General features: G+C 42.2%; 1 protein-coding gene across 1 annotated transcript in view; it reads left to right on the top strand.

The window, feature by feature from the left end:
• DTD1 (D-aminoacyl-tRNA deacylase 1) overlaps window positions 1–22,636 on the top strand; it is a 154,740-nt gene that overhangs the window by 26,631 nt on the left and 105,473 nt on the right. The window contains 1 exon segment of the mRNA XM_073557432.1: window positions 2,127–2,224. Coding sequence (XP_073413533.1) covers window positions 2,127–2,224 — 98 coding nt within the window.

Here is a 22,636-nt window from a genome sequence, read left to right as displayed (position 1 = left end):
CCCGCTTGACTGCAAAAGACCTTCATAAAAATTTAGCAGAATCTAGAGTTGTTGTACATTGTTCTACTGTACAGAGACGCTTGCACAAATGTGGCCTTCATGGATGAGTTATCAGAAGAAAACCTCTCCTGCGTCCTCATCGGAAGTATGCAAAAGAACATCTAAATAATTCTGATGCATTTTGGAAACAAGTCATTTGGACTGATGAGGTTAAAATAGTTCTCTGGCCACAATGATCAAAGGTATGTGTGAAGAAAAAAAGGGCACCGAATTTCAGGAAAAGAACATCTCGCCATGCGTTAATCCTGGGTAACATTTCATGGGTAGAGGGAAGAATGGATTCAATGAAATTTCAACAAATTCTTGATGCAGCTTTAAACATCTGTGAAAAAGCTGAAGATGAAAAGAGGATGGCTTCTACAAATTGATAATGATTCTAAACACAAGTCAAAGTCCACAATAGACTACCTGAAGGCTATGTGCACACGGTGCGTATTCTTTGGAATTTTCCGCTCAGAATTTACTAAATCCGCAGTTCAAATGACCTGCATTTTTCCTGCGGATTTAGTGCATTTTTTTGCGGTTTTACTGCATGTTTTGTGCGGTTTTCCCCTGCAGCAAAACCGCACAAAAGAAGTGACATGCTGCATTTTTCTTTCCGCACCAAATCTGCGGGGAAAAAAAAACAGCATGTGCACTGCAGATTTTGTTTTACATAGGCTATGTACATCACATGCAGTTCTGATGTGAATCTGCAGGGCCAAATCCACTGCGTATCCGCAGCAGAATCCACACCGTGTGCACATAGCCGAAAAGGCGCAAGCTGAAAATTTTACAATGGCCCTCACAGTCCCCTGATCTGAACATCATTGAATATCTGTTGCTAGACCTCAAAATAGCAGTGCATGGAAGACAACCCAAGAATCTCACAGAGCTTGAAGAATGGATGAAAAAAAGTGGGTGCTACTAGTTACTAACCAGGCAGGGTGCCCAAACTTTTACACTGGCCCATTTTCCTTTTTGCAATTTTTAAAATGTACAAGACTGGAAAAAACTTTCGTATTTTGCAGATTATAAAACGCACCGGATTATAAAATGCACCCGGAATTTTAAGGAGAAAAATGGGGGAAAAAACTTTTTTTTTTTTTAATAAAACAAACAAACACTCATACGGCTATGTATATGGAAAAAGTTATGACCTCTGGCAAATGGGGAGGTAAAAACTAACATGTTAAAATGAAAATTTGCCTTGGTGGGAAGAAGTTAGGGAGTTGTGAGTTGTTAAACTCATACGATCCTTTAGCATTGTGAGTGCATAAGGTGCCAAACGTCATCCCTTGCAAGACCAGCATTTCAGTACAGTAACATCACTTGACACTAGGTGGTGATCTAGAATAATGCAAAAAGACAACGTAAAAATATCATTTCAGTGTTTGTTCCGACCTTGAATGAAAGAAATTGTGAATTTGTGAAAATGAACACTTTAATTACCTGTTGATAAGCAATTGTGCATCACTGTTAAAGGGAATCTGTCACATGAAAAAACGCTATTAACCTGCAGATACGGGGTTAATTCTGAACCTGCCTGGTGCCAGTACTTAGACCCTCACTGCTGGGAGGAAATGAACCTTATTCCCCCCGGCAGCGTTCAGTCATGGGGGTGGTGCCGTCATGGGTTCAGTAACCGCTCTGTGTGTAGATCGTGGCAGCCCCGTCCCTGACTGCCAGCCAACCCTGATACTGAGCTGTGGTCAGTCAGTGCCGGTGGCGTGCCTACAGCCGCTCCACTTTCTATACACAGAGCGGTGACTGAATTTGTGCCAGCTCCACACCCATAACTGAACGCCGAGCTATACCACGAGGGTCTAAGTGCTGGGACCGGACAGGTTCCCAATGCTATTAACTGCATATTAACCCTATATCTGCAGGTTAATAACGTTTTTTTTTTTGGTGATAGGTTCCCTTTAGTTTCCTCATGACACCACTGGCTGTTACTATATATCTGACACAACTTTTTATATTTTTGGAATCCTGGTTAAAATATTAATAACGTACTAACTTGCAGTAGTGGTTGATGACCAGGAAAGGACACTTTACATATGACCAACTATTTTGCTTTTTTTTAGATGGCAAATTTGGAGCTTACATGCAAGTACACATACAAAACGACGGCCCGGTTACAATAGAGTTGGAGCCTCCAGCCTCAGCAGCTGAAACAAAACATGTGAGTAACCGGCTAGGATTGAAAGTGAAGTCATTGATTTATGGAAAGCTCAGAGCCCGTCTGCTGTATGTACAGACAGCTACCGGTCAATCACCACCCTTACCATTGGTGGAAGGAGAAGCGCTCTGCTCAGAAATACTCTAGAGATAAACTGTGTTCAGTATATTCTAAGATAGGGCAATACATTAAAGTGAACCTGACCGGTTTGCCATGCCCTCCAAACCACCATCATTACGTACTCTGCCTCACAGTCCTTTTATCCTGGGTGACACATTAACAGATGTTTAAAAAAAATGTATTTTTAAAGTCCGTTTTTAATCTGCAAATAATTTTTTGATTAGTCTATTGGGAATTTGTCTCTCCAAACTAGTCGTCCCACTCAGCTTGTAATCATGCCTCTATGGGCGTGAAAACATGATTTGCAAGAGCTGGTGTGACTTTCTTTCCTATACATGATTGCTCCTCTGAAGTTCGGTGTACCTTCTCGGCTTCATAGGTGCACTGCTCATGTCCAGAAACAAAGAAGAAGTCTAATGTCAGGAGAACAGAGCTTATAGCGAATCGGCAACTGATCTTTGGCTCTTCTGTGGATGTCAGCTGTCTTCTCTTCAAGACAAAAACCTGGCAATTTATTTTTGTTATATCCACTATATATGTATATAGTACAACATAAGTTTGGGCACACCTGTCCATGCGTTTTTTTTGTTTTTTTTTTTGCCCCTATTGAAATGTGCACATTGTAGATTCATTCAAAACACTGTTGATAGCTTTACACTCAGTCTCTCAATCAATTTCATCAGAATACTGTTCCAGAAGTTTTGTGCTTTCTTCAGGTGAAAGTTTCAAACTTTAGCCAAGCTGCTATGCTCTTTTTAGAAAGAAGCAGCTTCCTCCTGGCAACACTTTTAAATAAACCATATCTGTTCAGCCTTTTTCTAAATGTATTGTCATGAACATGATTGTTTAATCTGATGAGGCCTTTAGAGTCTGAGCTGTAGCTCTTAGGTTTTTTGCAATGTCTCTGAGCATCGCACATTTTGACACTGGGGTGAATATGCTTGGACATCCATTACTTGTCAGCGCTCTTGAATGTTTTCCACTTGTGAATAATCTTTCTCGCTGTAAAATGATAGACTCCAAATATTTTGGAAATGGCCTTATAACTTTTCCCAGATTGATGGGCAGCAACAATTTTTTCTCTAAGTTCATTGGGAAGATCTCTACTCGGTGCCAAAAAGTTTTCTTTTGTAGAGGTGGTCACACTTGATGAACAGTTAGTCAAGGGCATTTGATCTGGAGCACCTAGCTACTACTTAACCTCTTAATTCCTATGGAAGCCGTAAAGGTGTAACCTAGTTCTTCACATAATTACATAGTTATATAGTTAAATAGGTTGAATAAAGACCTAGGTCCATCAAGTTCAAAGTTTCTCCACCAATTCTTCATTTTGTCACTAAATTAACTATAACCCTCAATGTTATGTGAATTGAAGAAATCATCCTTCCGTTTTTTAAAAGCTGTTATAGTGTCGGCCATTACTCTTCTCTTGTGGTCGGGCATTCCACGTTCTGACTGCTCTAACTATAAAGAACCCTTTCCTATTTAGTTGTCGGAATCCCCCTTCTTCCACCCGTAATGAGCGCCCCCTGGACCTTAGTATGGTCCTTGGAAGGAGTAAGTAATGTGCCAGTCCTTTGTACTGACCACACATATATTTATACATAAAAATGCATCTGTAATTTGCTTTAGTTTTTGTTAAATAATGATATTATAATTTACATGTGTATACAATTAATGGGTTATCATTCAGTTATTGTTTCTGAGCAATATAAGGAGTATTGGACATAATAACATAAATTGACTGGACGCTCCAGAGACAGAAGAGCGTTTACTCGTATAATTACATTATATGGAATAGTCAATGGCCCAGCTCGAAGGAGCGGACGTGTCCTTATTTGACTTCTATGTCTTTCATCTTGATTAACTCATTGAGATTTTAATGCTAATAAATATGACTGTGTTTATGTCCTACCCTCATCTTCTAAATGTATTTATCTTGGTAGACAGATGTTTAGGACTCCTAGGTGGTCAGTCTGTGTATATTCGGGTCTGTAGGCTATATTAAATCTTAACCTGATAATCTCATTTCCAAAATATGTTCTATTTTACATTCAGTTTTTCCAAATAAGTAGTTTCTAAAGCAAGACTGCAGTTGGTTATGCCTTTTAAGCCTTTGTTGGTTTAATTAAGAGATTTTCCATATTTATTTTAGCTGCATGAACTGTGTATTTATATACTGCTTTTGTATAGCTTGAATGTGCGGAAAATTTTACTCTTAAAAGTATTCCGTCTTGTGTATCTTTAAACAGTTTATGTTGCTTTCATTAAGTACTTGCTCCTTTTTTTCATTTATATCGTAGGGATAACGTATTGTCAATGCAAGATGGCTACCAGCAGAGGGCAGCAGTGGTGCGCTTTGGTTTTTATTATGATATTCTTTTGACTACAGGGAAATCCATTGAACCATTGATACGCTGACAATTATATTCAACTTTTGCAAAAATTGTCAGGTTATGCTACTTAGAAGTTATGAGCACCTTCAGGGGCTTTTTTTTCTAATAAGGAAATTCCACTACTTGAACAATTCCTTGTCAATTACTTAATAAAAACACCCTATATTCAGTTTTGGTGCCAGCGACATGCTAGCGCCGTCCGCATCTGACCTCTCAGGGCTCACTTGAATGATGACGTTATGTCGCATGGGACCTGCAGCAAATTAGCCGCCACTAAAGGGTGACTTCAGTCTCACTCCCTTCAGATCAAACTGGCAACCTGAAAGAGCGAGAACTGCCTCTGCCCTCTCACTTCCTTTGGTTGTCAGTTTTGTCCGAAGGAAGTCAGCGTGAAGTGGCCGCTAATTGGCAACAGGACCTGGCATAACGTCATGCGAGCCATCAGAGACCCAACGCTGGAACGGCACCAGAAGGGAGTCTAGTCTGTTATTCTACGTCGCTGAATATTCTAATAGAGAAGGGCTTGTCTGAGTAGTGGACAACCCCATTTACTCAAGTTCTTATAATATTGACTAAACATTACACTGAATGAGTTATAGGGATTGTCCACAAAATATTTTTGTATTTAAAAATGGGCTGATGGAGGTGTAAAAGATGCTTGCATGCCCACTGCTTCTTCATACTACTGCGTGTTTTCCCAGCTGGTCTTCTTGCTTTTTTTTTCTGGTGGAAGATGTCATGTCCGTTTTTTGCACTTTTGTTTTTTCCTCCCCTTATTCCGAGATCCAAAACGTTTTTATTTTTTTCCATCCCCATAGCCATATCATAAAATTATACAATGTTAGAGTTGAAAGGGATTCACTAAACCATCTCAGACAGATGTCTGTCTAGCCTCCGTTTGAAAACTTTCATTGAAGGAGAGCTTACCACCTCTTGTGGCAGCCTGTTCCACTCATTGATCACCTTCACTGTCAAAAAGTTTATTCTAATATCTAATCTGTATCTTCTCCCTTTCAGTTTAATTCCATTGCTTCTTATGTTTCCATGTGCAAATGAGAATAAGGATGATCCCTCTACACTGTGACAGCCCTTCAGATATTTGTAGACAGCTATTCTCCTCTTAGCCTTCTTTTTTGCAAACTAAACATTTCCAGATCCTTTAACTGTTCCTTGTAGAACATAGTGTGCAGTTAGTCCGCTCACCATCCTGGTAGCTCTTCTCTGAACTTGCACCAGTTTTTCAATGTCTTTTTTTAAAATGTGGTGCCCAGAATGGGACACATTATTCCAGATGAAGCCTGACCAAGGAGGAGCAGAGGGGAATAATTATTTCACGTGATTTTAGACTCTTTGTTTCTCTTAATACATCCTAGAACTGTGTTTGCCTTTTTTGCTGCTGCATCACACTGTTGACTCGTGCAGTCTATGATCTTTTAGTATACTCAAGTCTTTTTCACAATTGCACTTGCTTAATTCTATTTCTCCCATTCTGTAGATGGAATATTTGTTTTTCATGCCCACATGTAGAATCTTGCATTTCTCCCTGTTAAAGGACATTCTATTAGTCGCTGCGCATTGTTCAAGCTTATCTAGATACTTCTGAATCATTTCTCTTTCTTCTGTATTGTTAGCTATCCTTCCTAGCTTTGTATTGTCTGCAAATTTGATTAGTTTTCCTTCAGTTCCTTATCTAGATCATTTATAAAAATGTTGAAAAACACTGGGGCCAGGATAAAGCCTTGTGGTACCCCACTTGGAACACTCTACCAATTGGATGTGCGACCATTTATTACCATGATCACTGAGCCAGTTAAGAATCCACCTAACTGTAGCCTTGTCAATCCCATACTTGGTCATATTTTCAATAAGGATAGTATGAGATACTTTATCAAATGCTTTGCTGAAGTCGAGATATACTATATCTACCGCATTTCCCTGATCAACTCAGTCAGTGATTCCATCATAGAAGGTAATATTTGCTGCAATCCCATGCTAGCTCTGGTTATTTACTGTATTCTTATCCAATGTCCTTATTACATATAGTGAAGGAAATAATTATTTGATCACTTCCTGATTTTGTAAGTTTGCCCACTGACAAAGACAATAGCAATATATAATTTTATGGGTAGGTTAATTTTAACATTGAGAAATAGAATATCGAAAATCACATTGTATAAACTATATACATTTATTTGCATTTTGCAGTCAGAAATGAGTATTTGATCCCCTACCAACCATTAACAGTTCTGGCTCCTACAGACCAGTTAATTGTTCCAGCTAATTGTGCATTCAAAAAATCAAATGGCGCTCCTTTACTTCCGAGCTCTGCTGTGTGCTCAAACATTGGTTTTCCCCAACATATGGGGTATCTGCTTGCTCAGGAGAAATTGCACAACAAATTTTGGGATCTATTTTTTCCTGTTACCTTTGTGAAAATAAAAAAAAATGGATCTAAAGTATTTTTTTGTGGAAAAAAAAGTTAAATGTTCATTTTTTGTGTGGTTTTGAGCAGCTTGATGTGTTCAGTTTTTAAAATGGTGTAAATTTGGGGGTATTTTCTGTCATTTAAACCCCTCAGAGTCACTTCAAATATGAGGTGGTCCCAAAAAATGGTTTTCTACATTTTGTTGTAAAAAGGAGAAATCGCTGGTCAACTTTTAACCCTTATAACTTCCTTAAAAAAATTTTGTTTCAAAAATTGTATTGATGTAAAGTAGACATGTGGGAAATGTTATTTATTAACTATTTTGTGTGACATCTCTCTGATTTAAGGGCATAAGAATTAAAAGTTTTAAAATTGCTAAATTTTCAAAATTTTGGCAACAGTTCTGATTTTTTTCACAAATAAACGCAAGTTATAGCCAAGAAATTTTACGCCTATCATGAAATACAATATGTCACAACAAAACACTATCAGAATCAGTAGGATCTGTTAAAGAGTTGCTGAGTTAGGGTACGTGCACACGCTGCGGATTCCGCTGCGGATTAATCCGCACGGATTTTGCAAAAACCGCAGATAATCCGCAGGTCCAAAGACCTGCGGATTATCTGCGGTTTTGCCTGCGGTTTGGTCCTGCGGATTCACTATCTCCACAATGGTGGAGATAGGAACCCGCGCGGTTTCCGCAGAAAGAATTGACATGCAATTCTTTCTGCGGATTCAAAACCGCAGCAAATCCGTGCGGTTTTTTCCGCAGCGTCGGCACAGCGTTTTTTTTTTCCCATTCAAATGAATGGTACTGTACACCGCAGCTAAAACTGCTGCGTGTCCGCAGCGGCCAAAACCGCTGCGGAAACGCAGCGGAATCCGCAGCGTGTGCACACAGCCTTATGACCTCATAAAGTGACAGTGGTCAAAATTGTAAAAATTGGCTTGGTCATGAATGTGCAAACCACCTTGGGGGTAGAGGGGTTAAGTCTCTTGTAAGCCTTCTTTTTGCAAGCTAAACATTCGGGAATCCTTTAACTGTTCCTTGTAGAACATAATTTGCAGTCCGCTCACCATCCTGATATGATGACTGCAATATATTAAGAGGATAAAAACTTTGATGGGAGGAATACTTCATTAATTATTGACCCTTCCAGTCCATAACGACTTACTGTGCTGCATGCATTCATTTGGACGGAACTGGAAACATTGGAAAATCTCTTTAAAAAGTCTGATTAGCCCAAGCCTTAAATGTCCACTTTGTGTATGTTCCATTAGGACTTATAGATGTCATAAAATAGGTGTGAGGCAACAGCAAGGTTGCTTGTGAAAGAAGTAAGTAAATGTATCTTTCGTGATCGCACTATTAAAATATGTTTATAAAGCTGGAGGTGCCACATAAGGTTATAGCTAGCGTGTCATGCTAATAAATTGTGGCTGCAATTAGGATTGTGCCCAGACTGCACCATTATAATTGAGGACTGGATGAAAAAGTAATGAAATTGTCCCCGTCATCCTCATTGTTTTGTTGCTCATTGATTCTGTTCAGCTTTACATAATCCCCTTATTAATGTGCTTTGGTATATGACCCATCTGCTTCTTTAAGAGTACCTTGATCAAATGTCAGCTGTTAATGCTCCTCATTGCGGCCACATGTATTTCTGAATCTTTGACCATTATAAATTAATGACTTTGGATTTTTTGAAGCATTGATCTGTTTTGAAGTAACTCTATCATGGACTCTATATGTATAATCTAGACCTAGTTAGAAAAAAAACGTGTGTCTATTGTGAAAGTAATGACTTTTTTACCTTTTGTTTTTTAATCCTTCGACTGGAGCACCACCTATAACAGCAGTCTAGATGCGTAATCTGGAGCTCGTCTTGTAATAGCCATTTGGTTGTGTAGTCTGAAGCACCACCTATAACAGTAATCTGGATGTGTAGTCTGGAGCACCACCTATAACAGTAATCTGGATGGTATAGTCTGGAGCATCGCTTATATCAGTAATATGGATGTGTAGTCTGGAGCACCACCTATAACAGTCATCTGGCTGTGTAGTCTGGAGCACCACCTATAACAGCAGTCTAGATGCGTAATCTGGAGTTCGTCTTGTAATAGCCATTTGGCTGTGTAGTCTGGAGCACCACCTATAACAGTAATCTAGATGTGTAGTCTGGAGCATCGCCTATAACAGTAATATGGATGTGTAGTCTGGAGCACCACCTATATCAGTAATATGGATGTGTAGTCTGGAGCACCACCTATAACAGTCATCTGGCTGTGTAGTCTGGAGCACCACCTATAACAGCAGTCTAGATGCGTAATCTGGAGTTCGTCTTGTAATAGCCATTTGGCTGTGTAGTCTGGAGCACCACCTATAACAGTAATCTAGATGTGTAGTCTGGAGCATCGCCTATAACAGTAATATGGATGTGTAGTCTGGAGCACCACCTATATCAGTAATATGGATGTGTAGTCTGGAGCACCACCTATAACAGTCATTTGGATGTGTAGTCTGGAGCACCACCTATAACAGCAGTCTAGATGCGTAATCTGGAGCTCGTCTTGTAATAGCCATTTGGCTGTGTAGTCTGGAGCACCATCTAAAACAGTAATCTAGATGTGTAGTCTGGAGCACCACCTGTATCAGTAATATGGATGTGTAGTCTGGAGCACCGCCTTTAACAGTCATCTGGATGTGTAGTCTGGAGCACCGCCTATAACAGTAATATGGATGTGTAGTCTGGAGCACCACCTATAACAGTAATATGGATGTGTAGTCTGGAGCACCACCTATAACAGTCATCTGGATGTGTAGTCTGGAGCACCACCTATAACAGCAGTCTAGATGCGTAATCTGGAGCTCATCTTGTAATAGCCATTTGGCTGTGTAGTCTGGAGCACCATCTAAAGATGTGTAGTCTGGAGCACCACCTGCATCAGTAATATGGATGTGTAGTCTGGAGCACCGCCTTTAACAGTCATCTGGATGTGTAGTCTGGAGCACCGCCTATAACAGTAATACGGATGTGTAGTCTGGAGCACCGCCTATAACAGTAATATGGATGTGTAGTCTGGAGCACCGCCTATAACAGTAATATGGATGTGTAGTCTGGAGCACCAACTATAACCGTAATCTGAATGTGTAGTCTGGAGCACCGCCTATAACAGTAATCTGGATGTGTAGTCTGGAGCACCACCTGCATCAGTAATATGGATGTGTAGTCTGGAGCACCGCCTTTAACAGTCATCTGGATGTGTAGTCTGGAGCACCGCCTATAACAGTAATATGGATGTGTAGTCTGGAGCACCGCCTATAACAGTAATATGGATGTGTAGTCTGGAGCACCGCCTATAACAGTAATATGGATGTGTAGTCTGGAGCACCAACTATAACAGTAATCTGAATGTGTAGTCTGGAGCACCGCCTATAACAGTAATCTGGATGTGTAGTCTGAAGCACCACCTATAACAGTAATCTGGATGTGTAGTCTGGAGCACCGCCTATAACAGTAATATGGATGTGTAGTCTGGAGCACCAACTATAACAGTAATCTGAATGTGTAGTCTGGAGCACCGCCTATAACAGTAATCTGGATGTGTAGTCTGAAGCACCACCTATATCATTAATCTGGGATGTGTAGTCTGGAGAACAGCCTATAACAGGAATCTGGATGTGTAGTCTGGAGCACCGCCTATAACAGTAGTCTAAATCTGTAGTATGGAGAGCAGCCTATAATAGCCGTTTGGATGTGTAGTCTGGAGTCTCTCCTATAACAGCTATCTAGATGTGTAATCTGGAGCACTTCTTATAATAGCCATCTGGATGTGTAGTTTAGAGCACCACCTATAACAGTAGTCTGGATGTGTAGTCTTGAGCACCTCTTGTAATGGCCATCTGGATGTGTAGTCTGGCGCATCCTACATTGCAGCAGCCTAGATGTGTAGTCTGGAGATCCTCTTATAACAGCCGTTTGGACATGTAGTTTGGATCGGTGAATTGAAATAGCAATCTGGCCTGTGTATTGTGGACCACCCCATATTTCTGCCACTCAGACTGGTTTCACATTAGCGTTTTTTAGAGCTGCGCATCGTGCGCGTCCATGTGGCATGCTCCCCTATGTTTATCATGGCGGGTGCATGGTCTAGTGTTTGCGCGCATTCATATGCGTTTTCGTGCGCATGCGCTTTTTGTAGTGTGCGCCTAGGCGCGCCCGACGCAACCTGTTGCATTTTTAGGTCCATCCACAGGCGTAAAAAAAACGCTTGCGCACGGAATGTGACAAAATAACAAGTTACAGTCTATGGGAACGCAGGCGTGCGCATGGACATGCGCACGCCTGCGTTTAAAATCGCATGCGTTTTAAGAGTTAACATGGCTAGAAACTGGTTAAAACACAAACGCATGCAAAACACGATGCGTATTTTGCATGTGTTTCTATTGCGCACAAAGCAAAACGCTAATGTGAAAGTAGCCTTAGTTGAGTAGTTTGGACAAACCCCTATAACACCAACCTAACAGCAATTAATTTTTTTCAGAGCTGTATCTTCGATCTGGCTGCTTAGTTTAAAGAGGTTGTCAGGTACTTTAATATTGCCTATTCTTAGGGTAGGTCATCAATGCCTGATTGGTGGGGGTACAACACCTGGCCGGAACTGCGTAGATTTGATACTGCTCAGCACAGCCCCATTAACGGAATAGTGGCTGCAGCCTGGTACTTCACCTTTTGTTTCCTATTGATTTGAATAGGGGTTGGATATGCTGTACCCAGCTAATAAGCCGGGATCCTGGGTATCGCACTGCCACTGATCAGACACTGATTACCTATCCTAAGGATAGCCCATAAGTGTTAGTCCCGGATGGCCTCTTTAAGCTTCCATAAATCAAGTCTCCTTGTGTAGTCATCTCTGATAACATAAGTCTAGCCTAGGTGGTCTCATTTGCGCATTATTATAGCTGTCTGGCCATTTATTCTAAAGCATCCCATATAATTCCCTGTGGTTTACTGTTGCAACAAATATTTCTTTATTGCAATTGTCTCTTTTTCTGAACTAGTGCTGTGAGCCGTGCAGCCCAGTATAAGATTCACCAATGTCTCATTCCATTGTCTTAAAGACACACCTCTATATATGCTACTACTAGAGATGGAAATGCAGAACTGCTAAGAGAGATGCATCGTATAGATGTAGAAGGAGAAAAATATTTGTATTTGGGAGGTATGTCCAAATGACAACTCTAGTTGTGTTCAACAAAAAGTCATTATCAAGGGAAAATTACATTAAATCCCGGTAGAGTAAAATGAAAGGACACCTGCCGAAGATGGAGCACACTGAGTGGTAGACATGGCATATCATGGTGCAAACTAGAACCCGAATACCTCCTTACTCCCGCAGATGTTTGGCTTACTTTAGTCCAATATCTGTCTATTTATCTGAAAATATCATTTTTTGCTTCTTTAAGATTTTCAGCTATTTCTGAAAGTAGCAACCAACTGTGCTGTTACATTAAGATAAAATTTCTATCTATAGTAACCTGTACTGTATAAACAGCTAAATATATGAACAAACAAACCTCCAGCCTTCAGTAGCCTCCCATGAATCCACACATGATATACCGCATGTTCACATGCTGATTATAAATGGCTGAGACTGAAGAGGAAGGTTTATACATAACGCTGTGATAGTACAAACAAGGTAATGGAGGTGAAGGTGGCCTCAAATTACTGCGAGAGAAGCACTAGGCCAGCATACTGATGAACCTGAATCAGACTGGCAGAAAATATAAAGCAAGGGAACGTTTAGAGGAAACTACACGACCATAGATTTATATACCGTCCTTTGTATACCTGCTATGTAACATATACATGGACATATAATCAAAACGTGCATTTCACATTCTTAAAAATAGCCACTCGTTCCTAAGAACACTGACGCACTCTTTGCATTCCTTCTTGCCGTTTATGACGTAGTCACCTTGGATTGTCAAAACAATATTATTGAAGGAGTTACCATATCTGCTAAACACTTTGCAACCTTAATGATTTCTATCAGGTTTAGGTTTTATTCAGACGTCCGAGAAAGAGAATGGGTCGCAATCCACAAACTGACTGCGGGTCTGTTGACCCGACCTTAGCAGGCTCAAGCATATATGTCTGAATGAGCCAGTTATTGTGGATGCCAGTTCATCTGATATCTCGCCCCATTCCTTTCCTTTTTTTCCATTTAGTTTTTATACAGATTATAGGTGAGAGTTGGATCATTGTGTTGCTAAAAACAAAATACCGTATATACACATTTTTTTCCTGCTGAAAAAGCCCCCCCCCCTCGGCTTATACTTGAGTGAGGCTTCCAGGAGATGGAGGGGAAGTGGAAGTGGTGGAGCAGCGGGTCACAAGACACAGGATCCAGCTGCTGCGGCTAAAGCCTGTGCCCGCTGCTGAAAAGAAATGAATATTCACTGCACTGGCAGTGAATATTCATTTCTCCTTAATAGCAGATACAGTAGTTGCAGCTGCTGGGGGGTCCTGCAGCGGCCAGGCTATCACGTGTGCCCACTACTTAAGGGAATGAATATTCGCTGCCATCTGCCCATAGGCGTGAATATTCATTCCCTTAAGTAGTGGCACATGTGATCACCTCGCTGCTGCAGCTGCAGGCACCGAAACAAGACGCTGCGAGGGAGCACAGGGACGGTAAGTAGGATGGTTTAATTTTTTTTCTATGTTTTTCTGATGGGGCCATGCATACCAGGGTAGAAATGAGGAGCCATGCATGCCAGGATAGGGATGAGGATTCCAAGCATACCAGGATAAATTGACCTCCAGCTTAATATCTCTAAGTCTTGTACCCTTATTGTTATATTTTACTCTGACTGCAAATCCACTGTAATTCCATTGTATAGCTTACTGTATATTTCTGTAATTATCTAGTACGCCCTTAAGGCAATTAAACCATAAAATTAATCTTGGGCTGATGCTTTTACTCTGATTACAAATCTTAGAATACCCAGCGGGTAACAGGACATCCTCCCCGGCGGCCATTTGCTCTAGGTGCAGTTCCCTTACTGACCTGAGAGATAAAGGGGGCGCCGGTGAGCTGTGCTTGTGTAGTTACGTGACATTGGTGACGTGGGAGGAACTGGTCCTGTCCTCCACACATGCATACCAGGATAGGGATGAGGAGGCCATGCATACCTGGATAGGGATGAGGAGGCCTTGCATATCTGGATGGGGATGAGGAGTGCATACATACCAGGATAGGGATGAGGAGGCCATGCATACCTGGATAGGGATGAGGAGGCCTTGCATGCCTGGATGGGGATGAGGAGGGCATACATACCAGGATAGGGATGAGGAGCCATGCATACCAGGATAGGGATGAGGAGCTATGCATATCAGGATGGGGATGAGGGGGCCTTGCATACCTGGATGGGGATGAGGAGGCCATGCATACCAGGATGGGGATGAGAGGACAATACATACTCGGCTTATACTCGAGTCAATAAGTTTTCTCATTTTTTTGTGGTAAAATTAGGTGCCTTGGCTTATACTTGGGTCGGCTTATACTCAAAATATATACGGTAAGTAAATTATAGCCTTATTTGAATGGACCTTTTTGAGTCTAACAAGTAGGGCCAGTTCCCAAGATATAAGTGGTTCGTTTACTGACCTATTTACATTAACCTACAAAAACTATTTTGTCAAGAGCCCATTCCCCATTTATACAATGTGATGTGCTATTGTAATAAAAGAGCAGATTACACAACGATTGAACTTGTTCGTCAGGTGACCTGAAATCATTTTTGAATTTCCTTTGGCTAGGGTCACACAACTGTTTTTCTCTCATCTAAGACAAATTTTCTCTGATGAAGAAATTTTGTTTCTACATTCAGTCTCTCAGTGAAAATAGACATGAATGGCCGAGTGTGATCCAGTTGGATGCAACTCGTGCATGCTGCAATTTTTTTTTTTTGACCGACTCGGTCCAAGGGAAAAATCAGGCACGTGCGCACAGCCTTATCGAATAACATGGGGACAAATGTTATTTGTTAAAACGACAGATGGCACTCGTCCAATTTTTTATGGTCATGTGCACGAACCCAAGTATTGCTTGTTGGCTGATTATTGGCCTCTTTATATGGACTTTATGGACAATCATTGGATTAGAAGAATAATTGTAAAAGTTTGGGGTCTCAGAAAATGTCATGACTAACGTAATTATTATTTTTATTTATTTAATTTATTTATTTTTTTATTTTATTTTTTTTTACAAAAACCATATGCCAAGTGATTTTTACCCCTTGATAAAGGACATGACCCAGAAAACAATGATGAAATTGCATTTTTTCATAATTTCAGCGAACTTGTTTTTTTTTGTATCTTGTTTTTCACTATGGGAAAAAATGAATAGTGTGATTCAAAACTATCTCATCCTGGAAGGCAGAATGAGATGGAAAAATGAATAGTAGTGACTTTTGGCAGAAGGGTAGAAAAAACGCAAAAGTGCGAAAATTCACATGCATCTTGCCATACGTTTGGCAAAATGAGTGTTTCGTTTGGCATATTGACAGAGTATGCCATAATTATCTGACAGATGAACAGTGAAGTGAAGTTTATCTTAAGGGGTTATCCAGAGAAGATAAGTTATCACCTATCCATTGCTTATGTGATAAGGGGGCTCACAGCTGGGACCCACAGCTTTCGGCAATACAGGTCATTTTTAACACTGTTAGAATTAAGTGGCAGTGCACATGACGGATCGTAACTCCATTTATTGTCTATGGGGCTGCCAAGTGTTGTGCTTGGATTTTAACAGCAGCTCCATGGAGGGAAAAAAAAAGGTGCTGCGGTCGAACATATGCACCTCCGCTCCATTCTAATGGGGACAAAAGTGCTCCATTCTGCTGATCATTGTGGGTTTAAGCAGTTGAACCTCCACCATTGTATTACAAGTATCACATTGGTGAGGATCCAACAGGTGATAACAAATCTTCACTGGACAACACCTCCACCCTACTCCAGACTCTGCTATCGTTAAAGACACCATGATATATACAGGATGGGCCATTTATATGGATACACCTAAATAAAATGAGAGTGATTGGTGATATCAACTTCCTGTTTGTGGCGCATTAGTATAAGGGAGGGGGGAAAATTTTCAAGATGGGTGGTGACCATGGTGGCCATTTTGAATCCAACTTTATTTTTATCAATGGGAAGAGGGTCATGTGACACATCAAACTTATCGAGAATTTCACAAGAAAAACAATGGCATGCTTGGTTGTAATGTAACTTTCTCTTTCATGAGTTATTTACAAGTTTATGACCACTTATAAAATGTGTTCGAAGTGCTGCCCATTGTGTTGGATTGTCAATGCAACCCTTTTCTCCCACTCTTGACAAAGTTTTCTTGCGCACTTTTTTTTATTTTCCTATTTTCATTTTTTGCCGATTTTTACGTTAACTGCTCAATTTTATAGATTAAATGCATGAAGTAGCGTGTAGCTGAGCAAATATGCTGCTTTTCATTGAGTCTATAGAATTAAATTTGCAGTTGACTCAAACAGGCATATAATCAATTATAACACTCAATTACTGAAGGCAAAATCTCAAACCTAAGAAATCCTCGATTAGTAAATTTGAGTGTAGACGGTGGAAGATAGACATGTCAGGCATCAAAGCAAGGATCAAGAAACTTAAGGGGAATTGTCAGCAGAAAATGTATTGTTCTGTATTGTTGAATCATGTTTTTATATTAAATGTATTTTTTAAACATTTTTATACTAAAGGCAATTTTAAAACATTTTTGTAAGAGTTTATTTTTTAATTTTCCATATCCTTATTTTCACATATAATGCCAAAGTCTTGCAGTTTTTACTATGTCCATTAATACATAGCGCAAATTAGTCTATTTTTGGGCAGTGTGCTGTTCTTGTGCAAAATGGATAGAGCGCAATGTAAGTGAACAGGCTAGTTTAGATGAGTTTTCTTACAAATTAAATGTGAAAAGAAACGCAGCAGTATATTCTCTTCTGTTTTTTGGTAAAGTCGCCCATCAAACTCAATGGAGCCTTAAAACACGGGTATTACATACCTGGTAATGTATTTTTTCATGAGACATGACGGCACCACGAGAGAGGGGATTCGCCCAACAAGGACAGGAAACCTTCAAGATAAAAGGGGCGGCTCCTCTCTCCGCATCAGTTGTTTTACAGAGCACGAGAGGAACTCCGCAGGTTAGTGTACATATAAATAATACGTCCTTTACACTACTAAAATTCCAACACCCAAGGGAGTGTATAATGCTAATAATGCACCCAACTAATGATGTGATCAATAGGGAGGGAATATGAGTTCCGTCATGTCTCATGAAAAAACACATTACCAGGTATGTAATACCTGTGTTTTTCCATTGTACATGACAGCACCACAAGAGAGTTACAGAGATTTGTATTCTCTTAGGGAGGGATCACTGCTTGTAACACTCTTCTCCTAACAGAGGTAGCAGATAGGTCTAACCTATGTTTGAAAAAGGTAGCTGGAGAGGACCAAGTGGCTGCCTTACAGATTTGGTCGATGGAGGCGTCGGCTTTCTCCGCCCAGGACGTCGCCATGGCCCTCGTGGAGTGGGCTTTTAGGCCCTCTGGAACAGCCCTGCCTGCACTACTATACGCTAACATGATGGCCTCACTCACCCATCTAGCTATAGTCTGTTTAGAGGCTCTAAGGCCCTTTCTTGTCCCCTGGTATGAGACAAATAAGGCCCTCTGTTTTCACCAGGGTCTTGTCACCTCTAAATACTGCAGGATACATCTAACATCTAGGCAATGAAGCCTCTCCTCCTACTGGTTATTAGGGTTAGGACAAAAGGATGGTAAGACTATCTCCAGAGCTCTGTGGAATTTCGATACTACCTTAGGAAGGTATGCTGGGTCTAATTTTAACACAACTCTATTGTCCATGACCTGAGTGTAGGGAGGGTCTGCTGATAGTGTGTGTAAGTCCCCAACCCTACGGGCCGATGTGAGTGCCACTAATAAGGCTGTCTTTAGTGTTAGAACTTTATCTGATGTTGTGTTTTGTGGTTCATTTCAAACGGACTTTCTGTCAGAGCTGATAGGACTAAGTTTAGATCCCAGGGAGGAGGATTAGGGGACGGGACAGAGTCAACTCTAGTACAGGCCCGGATAAACCTGGCCACCCACCTATTATTTGCTAGGTCACAGTTGAATAAGGCTGGAGACGTGTACTTTGAGGGTACTGACAGCTAACCCCAACTCTAATCCTTTCTGCAGAAATTCCAGTATTGCCACTATCGGGACTTCCCCTTTCCGTATTGGGCCCGAGGTAGATCAATTTTTTTTTCCATATTCTACCATAAATTTTTGTAGTCACTGGTTTTCTGGTACTGAGTAAGGTGGATATTAACCTGCTGAGAATCCCTTCTTTTCTAGTAGTCCGGACTTCTGAGGGTGATTGAAGGGACACTGTGTTAGGAGGTCGTGGTCCTCCGGGAGCACCCATGTGTCCGTCACCGATATCACTCTCAGCCAGTAGAGCCATGGTCTTTTTGGTCAAAAGGGAGCTATCACAATCACACTGGCTTTGTCTTCCCTGATCTTCCTCAGAACTGCTGGAATGAGGCATATTGGAGGGAAGGCATACAGGAGACCTGATGTCCACTCTATCCTGAAGGCGTCTACTGCCAATGGCTTGTCTGCTGGACATAGGGAGCAGAATTTTTGAACCTTCTTGTTGGCTTTTGAGTCGAAGAGATCTATGTTGGGTCTACCCCACATATGCACAATCTGTTGAAAAGTGGACTCTTTTAGGCACCATTCTCCTTGCCTCTAGTGGTTCCTGCTCAGAAAGTCTGCCTTCAGGTTGTCCACGCCTCGGATATGCAGGGCCGATAATGAAAGGAACTGGTGTTCTGTCAGAGTCCTGCTCCTTTTTGCTATTTGCATCAGTGACTGAGATCGGGTGCCCCCCTGGTGGTTCACATATGCGACCGCCGCTCGGTTGTCTGATAAGAGGACACCATGTGAGAGTCCTAGGTGTGTCAACAATCCTTTCAGTGCCCTTTCGATTGCTAGCAGTTCCCAATCGTTTGAGGATATACTTCTTTCCTCCTGGGCCCAGGGATCCTGGAGCCATAGTGTGTCTAGGTGGGCTCCCCATCCCCAAGGACTGGCGTCCGTTGTGACTACCTTGGAGGCTGTGTACATCCAGGGTATTCCTCTCAGAGAGGACTCTATCTGTAACCACCACCTGAGTGACTGGAATACAGGGTCCGGGAGGGTGAGCTTCTGCTCTAAATGCCCCTGAAGCCTCGGGTCGTTTTGTAGCACACACCACTGAAGTTCTCTTGTGTGAAAATGGGCCCATTTTACTGCTGGTATGCAGGAGGTTAGGGACCCTATCACTGACATGGCCCTTCTCAGAGTCATTTCTGTTTTTTTTAATGTTGTCACTATTAGATTTGTGATCTTTTTTCTTCTTTCTACTCTCGGAGGCGACATTCCTGCACCACCGAGTTCATTGTAAAGCCTAAGAAATTCTGGATCATTGCTGGTTCCAGTTTGGACTTTTTGAGGTTCAGCTGCCATCCCAGGGTCTGTAGTGTCTTTATCACTATTTTGACTTGTTCTTGAAAGTGAGAGAAATTTCTTCCCACTATCAAGAAGTCGTCCAGATATGCTATCACCAGAGTGTCTTTTTCCCTAAGATGCACTTTGACCTCTGCAATTAATTTCGTGAAGACTCGGGGGGGCTATTGCTACCCCAAAGGGCAGAGTCTTGTATTGAAAGTGACGCCACTGAGACCTCATCTGGACCGCCACCCTGAGATATTTGCGATCTTGTTGCCGGATCAGGACATGATAATAAGCATCCTTGAGGTCCAGGACTGCCATGGAGCACTGGGGAAAGAGGAGCTTCACTGCCGATCTTATTATTTCCATCTTGAATGATGGGACTATCAGATATTTGTTGAGGCCTTTCAAATTTATAATCATCCTCCAGGAATTGTCTGTTTTTTTTTTATGAGAAATAGGGGGGAGTAAAAACCTTCCTTCCTTTCCTCTTCCGGAACATCTTGCAGGACATGTTTGTCTAGGAGTGATAATAGTTCCCCCTCCAGACTTTCTTGTTTTTCTTGAGAGGACTGTACTGGAGTCTGCATTTGTCTTTGTGGCGGCCATTGGTGGTATCTTAACTCCAGATCTGACCCCACAATTTGTCAGATCCAGGTGCTGGATGAGATCCTCTCCCAGGTTCGGAGGAAGTGAGAGAGCCTTCCCGCCACCTGAGAAGGACCGTCATTGGCAGGGTTTTTTGGCATCTTTGGAGGGCTTGCCAAAGTAGAAGCCTCTCCCACGTCTGGATCGTTTGTCAGAGTTGTTTCTGTCTCGATCCCTGTACTGCTGTCTTCTGAATTTTCGGCCCTTCTGAAAGGAGCACCGAAAGGCCTGAAATGGCTGTTTTGGGAAATTTTTCTTTTTGTCGCCGGCTTTCTCCAATACGTCATCCAATGCTGGTTCAAACAGGAAATTTCCCTCACATGGCGAGAGCAGAGTTTCATCTTTGCCTGTGTGTCCCCCGGCCAGCACTTGAGCCATACTGCACGACGTCCCACATTAGTTAGGGCTGCTGATTTTGCTGCTAGCCTGGCCGAATCTGCTGATGCTTCAGCGAGAAAGATTGCCGCTGTTCTGATGGTCGGTATTGCTTCTAAGATAGACTCCCTGGGGACTCCTTGATCTAGCTGATCCTCCTGGTTATCAACCTACATTTTTAGGGATCTAGCAACACAAGTGGCCACGATAGGGGGCCTTAGTGCGCCAGCCGAGGCCTCCCGGGCTGTTTTAAGACAATTGTCTGTCTTTCGGTGCAGAGGTTCTTTTAGGGAACCTAAATCCTCATAGGGTAGGGAGGATTTTCTGGCGACTTTTGAGATTGCTACATCAATTTTTGGAGCTCTATCCCAGGATGAGGATTCCTCTTCATCAAAGGGGTACCTCCTTTTCAGGGAATTGATTATCTGGGACTTCTTTTCTGGTTTTTCCCATTCCCTTTTTGTGAGTCCTTCCATCTGTTCGTTAATAGGGAAGGCTCTACGTTTCTTCTTTTGCAACCCGCTAAACATGAGTTCCTGAGCCGTCTTTTTTACTCGCTCATCTATCAGCATCATAGTAGATCGGATTGCTTTTATAAGCTTGTCTGTAGCTTCTACTGGGAATGCGTCTTCCTAATCAGAACTGCTATCGGAATAGTGGGATTTATCTGAGTCCTCCTCTGACCCTGTGGAGTCTTCCTGAAAGACTACTGAGGGGCCGGATTTATCTCTTGCTTTGCTACCCGTATCCACTGAATGTAAGGCCCTCACTGATTTACAGACTTCTGACTGAATCAGGGATCTCAAGTTATCCGAAAAAGAGGGTGTTTCTTCCGCTACTGTTTTATTAATACAGTCCTGGCACAATCTTTTACTCCAAGATGCTCATAAGGGACTATTGCATAAGTGACATTCTTTATTCTTGGATTTTGTCCTACTCTTTTTAGGGGCCTTCTATACTCCACCCCGCCAATGTATGTAAAAAGAGGGGAGAGAGGAGACAAGAGAAAGAGAACAGACATTAGCGTGATGAAGCTCACTCACCACTCAGACGCTTCACAGAACAGGCACCGGATCTGGAGGCTGACTGGTCTTCTCAGTGTCTCCCGAAGAGACTAAGGACCCCTCCTTTTTGCGGGGACGATCCGCCCGTGCGCTGCCCGAGCGGCTCCCACTGCTACTGCAGCGCGTCTGGCTCTTCTCTTCTGAGCGAGACCGCCTCTACTGTACCTCTTGGTGTGGTTGCAGGTGCTCTGGCGAAGGACTCTCCATCTTACAAGCTGCTTTTGCTGTTGTTTCCTGATGAGAGTAGTCACACTCGACCTGGAAATGGTTTGGTGACGCCTACTAGCAGTTCTGCTGTGTTTAAATATCAGCACTTTTTTTTTTTTTTTCTAATGAACACCTGGTTGTGCACCTGTGGCCGCCTGCGCTTCCTGAATTATGTGTGCGCGCCCCCAGCTATCATATCCGGTACGCGCTCATTTAGTGCTCGCCTTGCTACTATGACTGTGCTCGTGCACCCCCGGCTGAGGCAGGTACGCGCGCACCTGGCAACCACATCTGGTGCGCACTCTGTACCGCTGCTTCCTGCGCGCCCCTGTGCATGACAACTGAAGCGCGCCCGCCCCTGTAAGCATGGACCGCGAGGTGCCGGTCTCCCCGCCGGGCCGTCTCCCTTACCCAGCTCTGGTGCTGCCTTAGTGCCGGCCCCTGTGTGTGTATACCCGAAGCGCGCACCCAGTTTACTTCCGGTGCACGCCCGGGTCATTTCGGTACGTGCCCGGAGCATACCCTGGTGTGTACCTGCGCCATACACCTGGCGTTCTCCTGCCATAACCCTTTTCCACCAAG

This window comes from Dendrobates tinctorius, unplaced genomic scaffold (genome assembly GCF_039654945.1).
Source record: "Dendrobates tinctorius isolate UK_male_01 unplaced genomic scaffold, ASM3965494v1 ptg000250l, whole genome shotgun sequence".
In the NCBI taxonomy this organism is placed as follows: Eukaryota; Metazoa; Chordata; class Amphibia; order Anura; family Dendrobatidae; genus Dendrobates; species Dendrobates tinctorius.
Note: the sequence above shows the minus strand (reverse complement) of the source record. Positions and strands in the feature narration are given on the sequence as shown.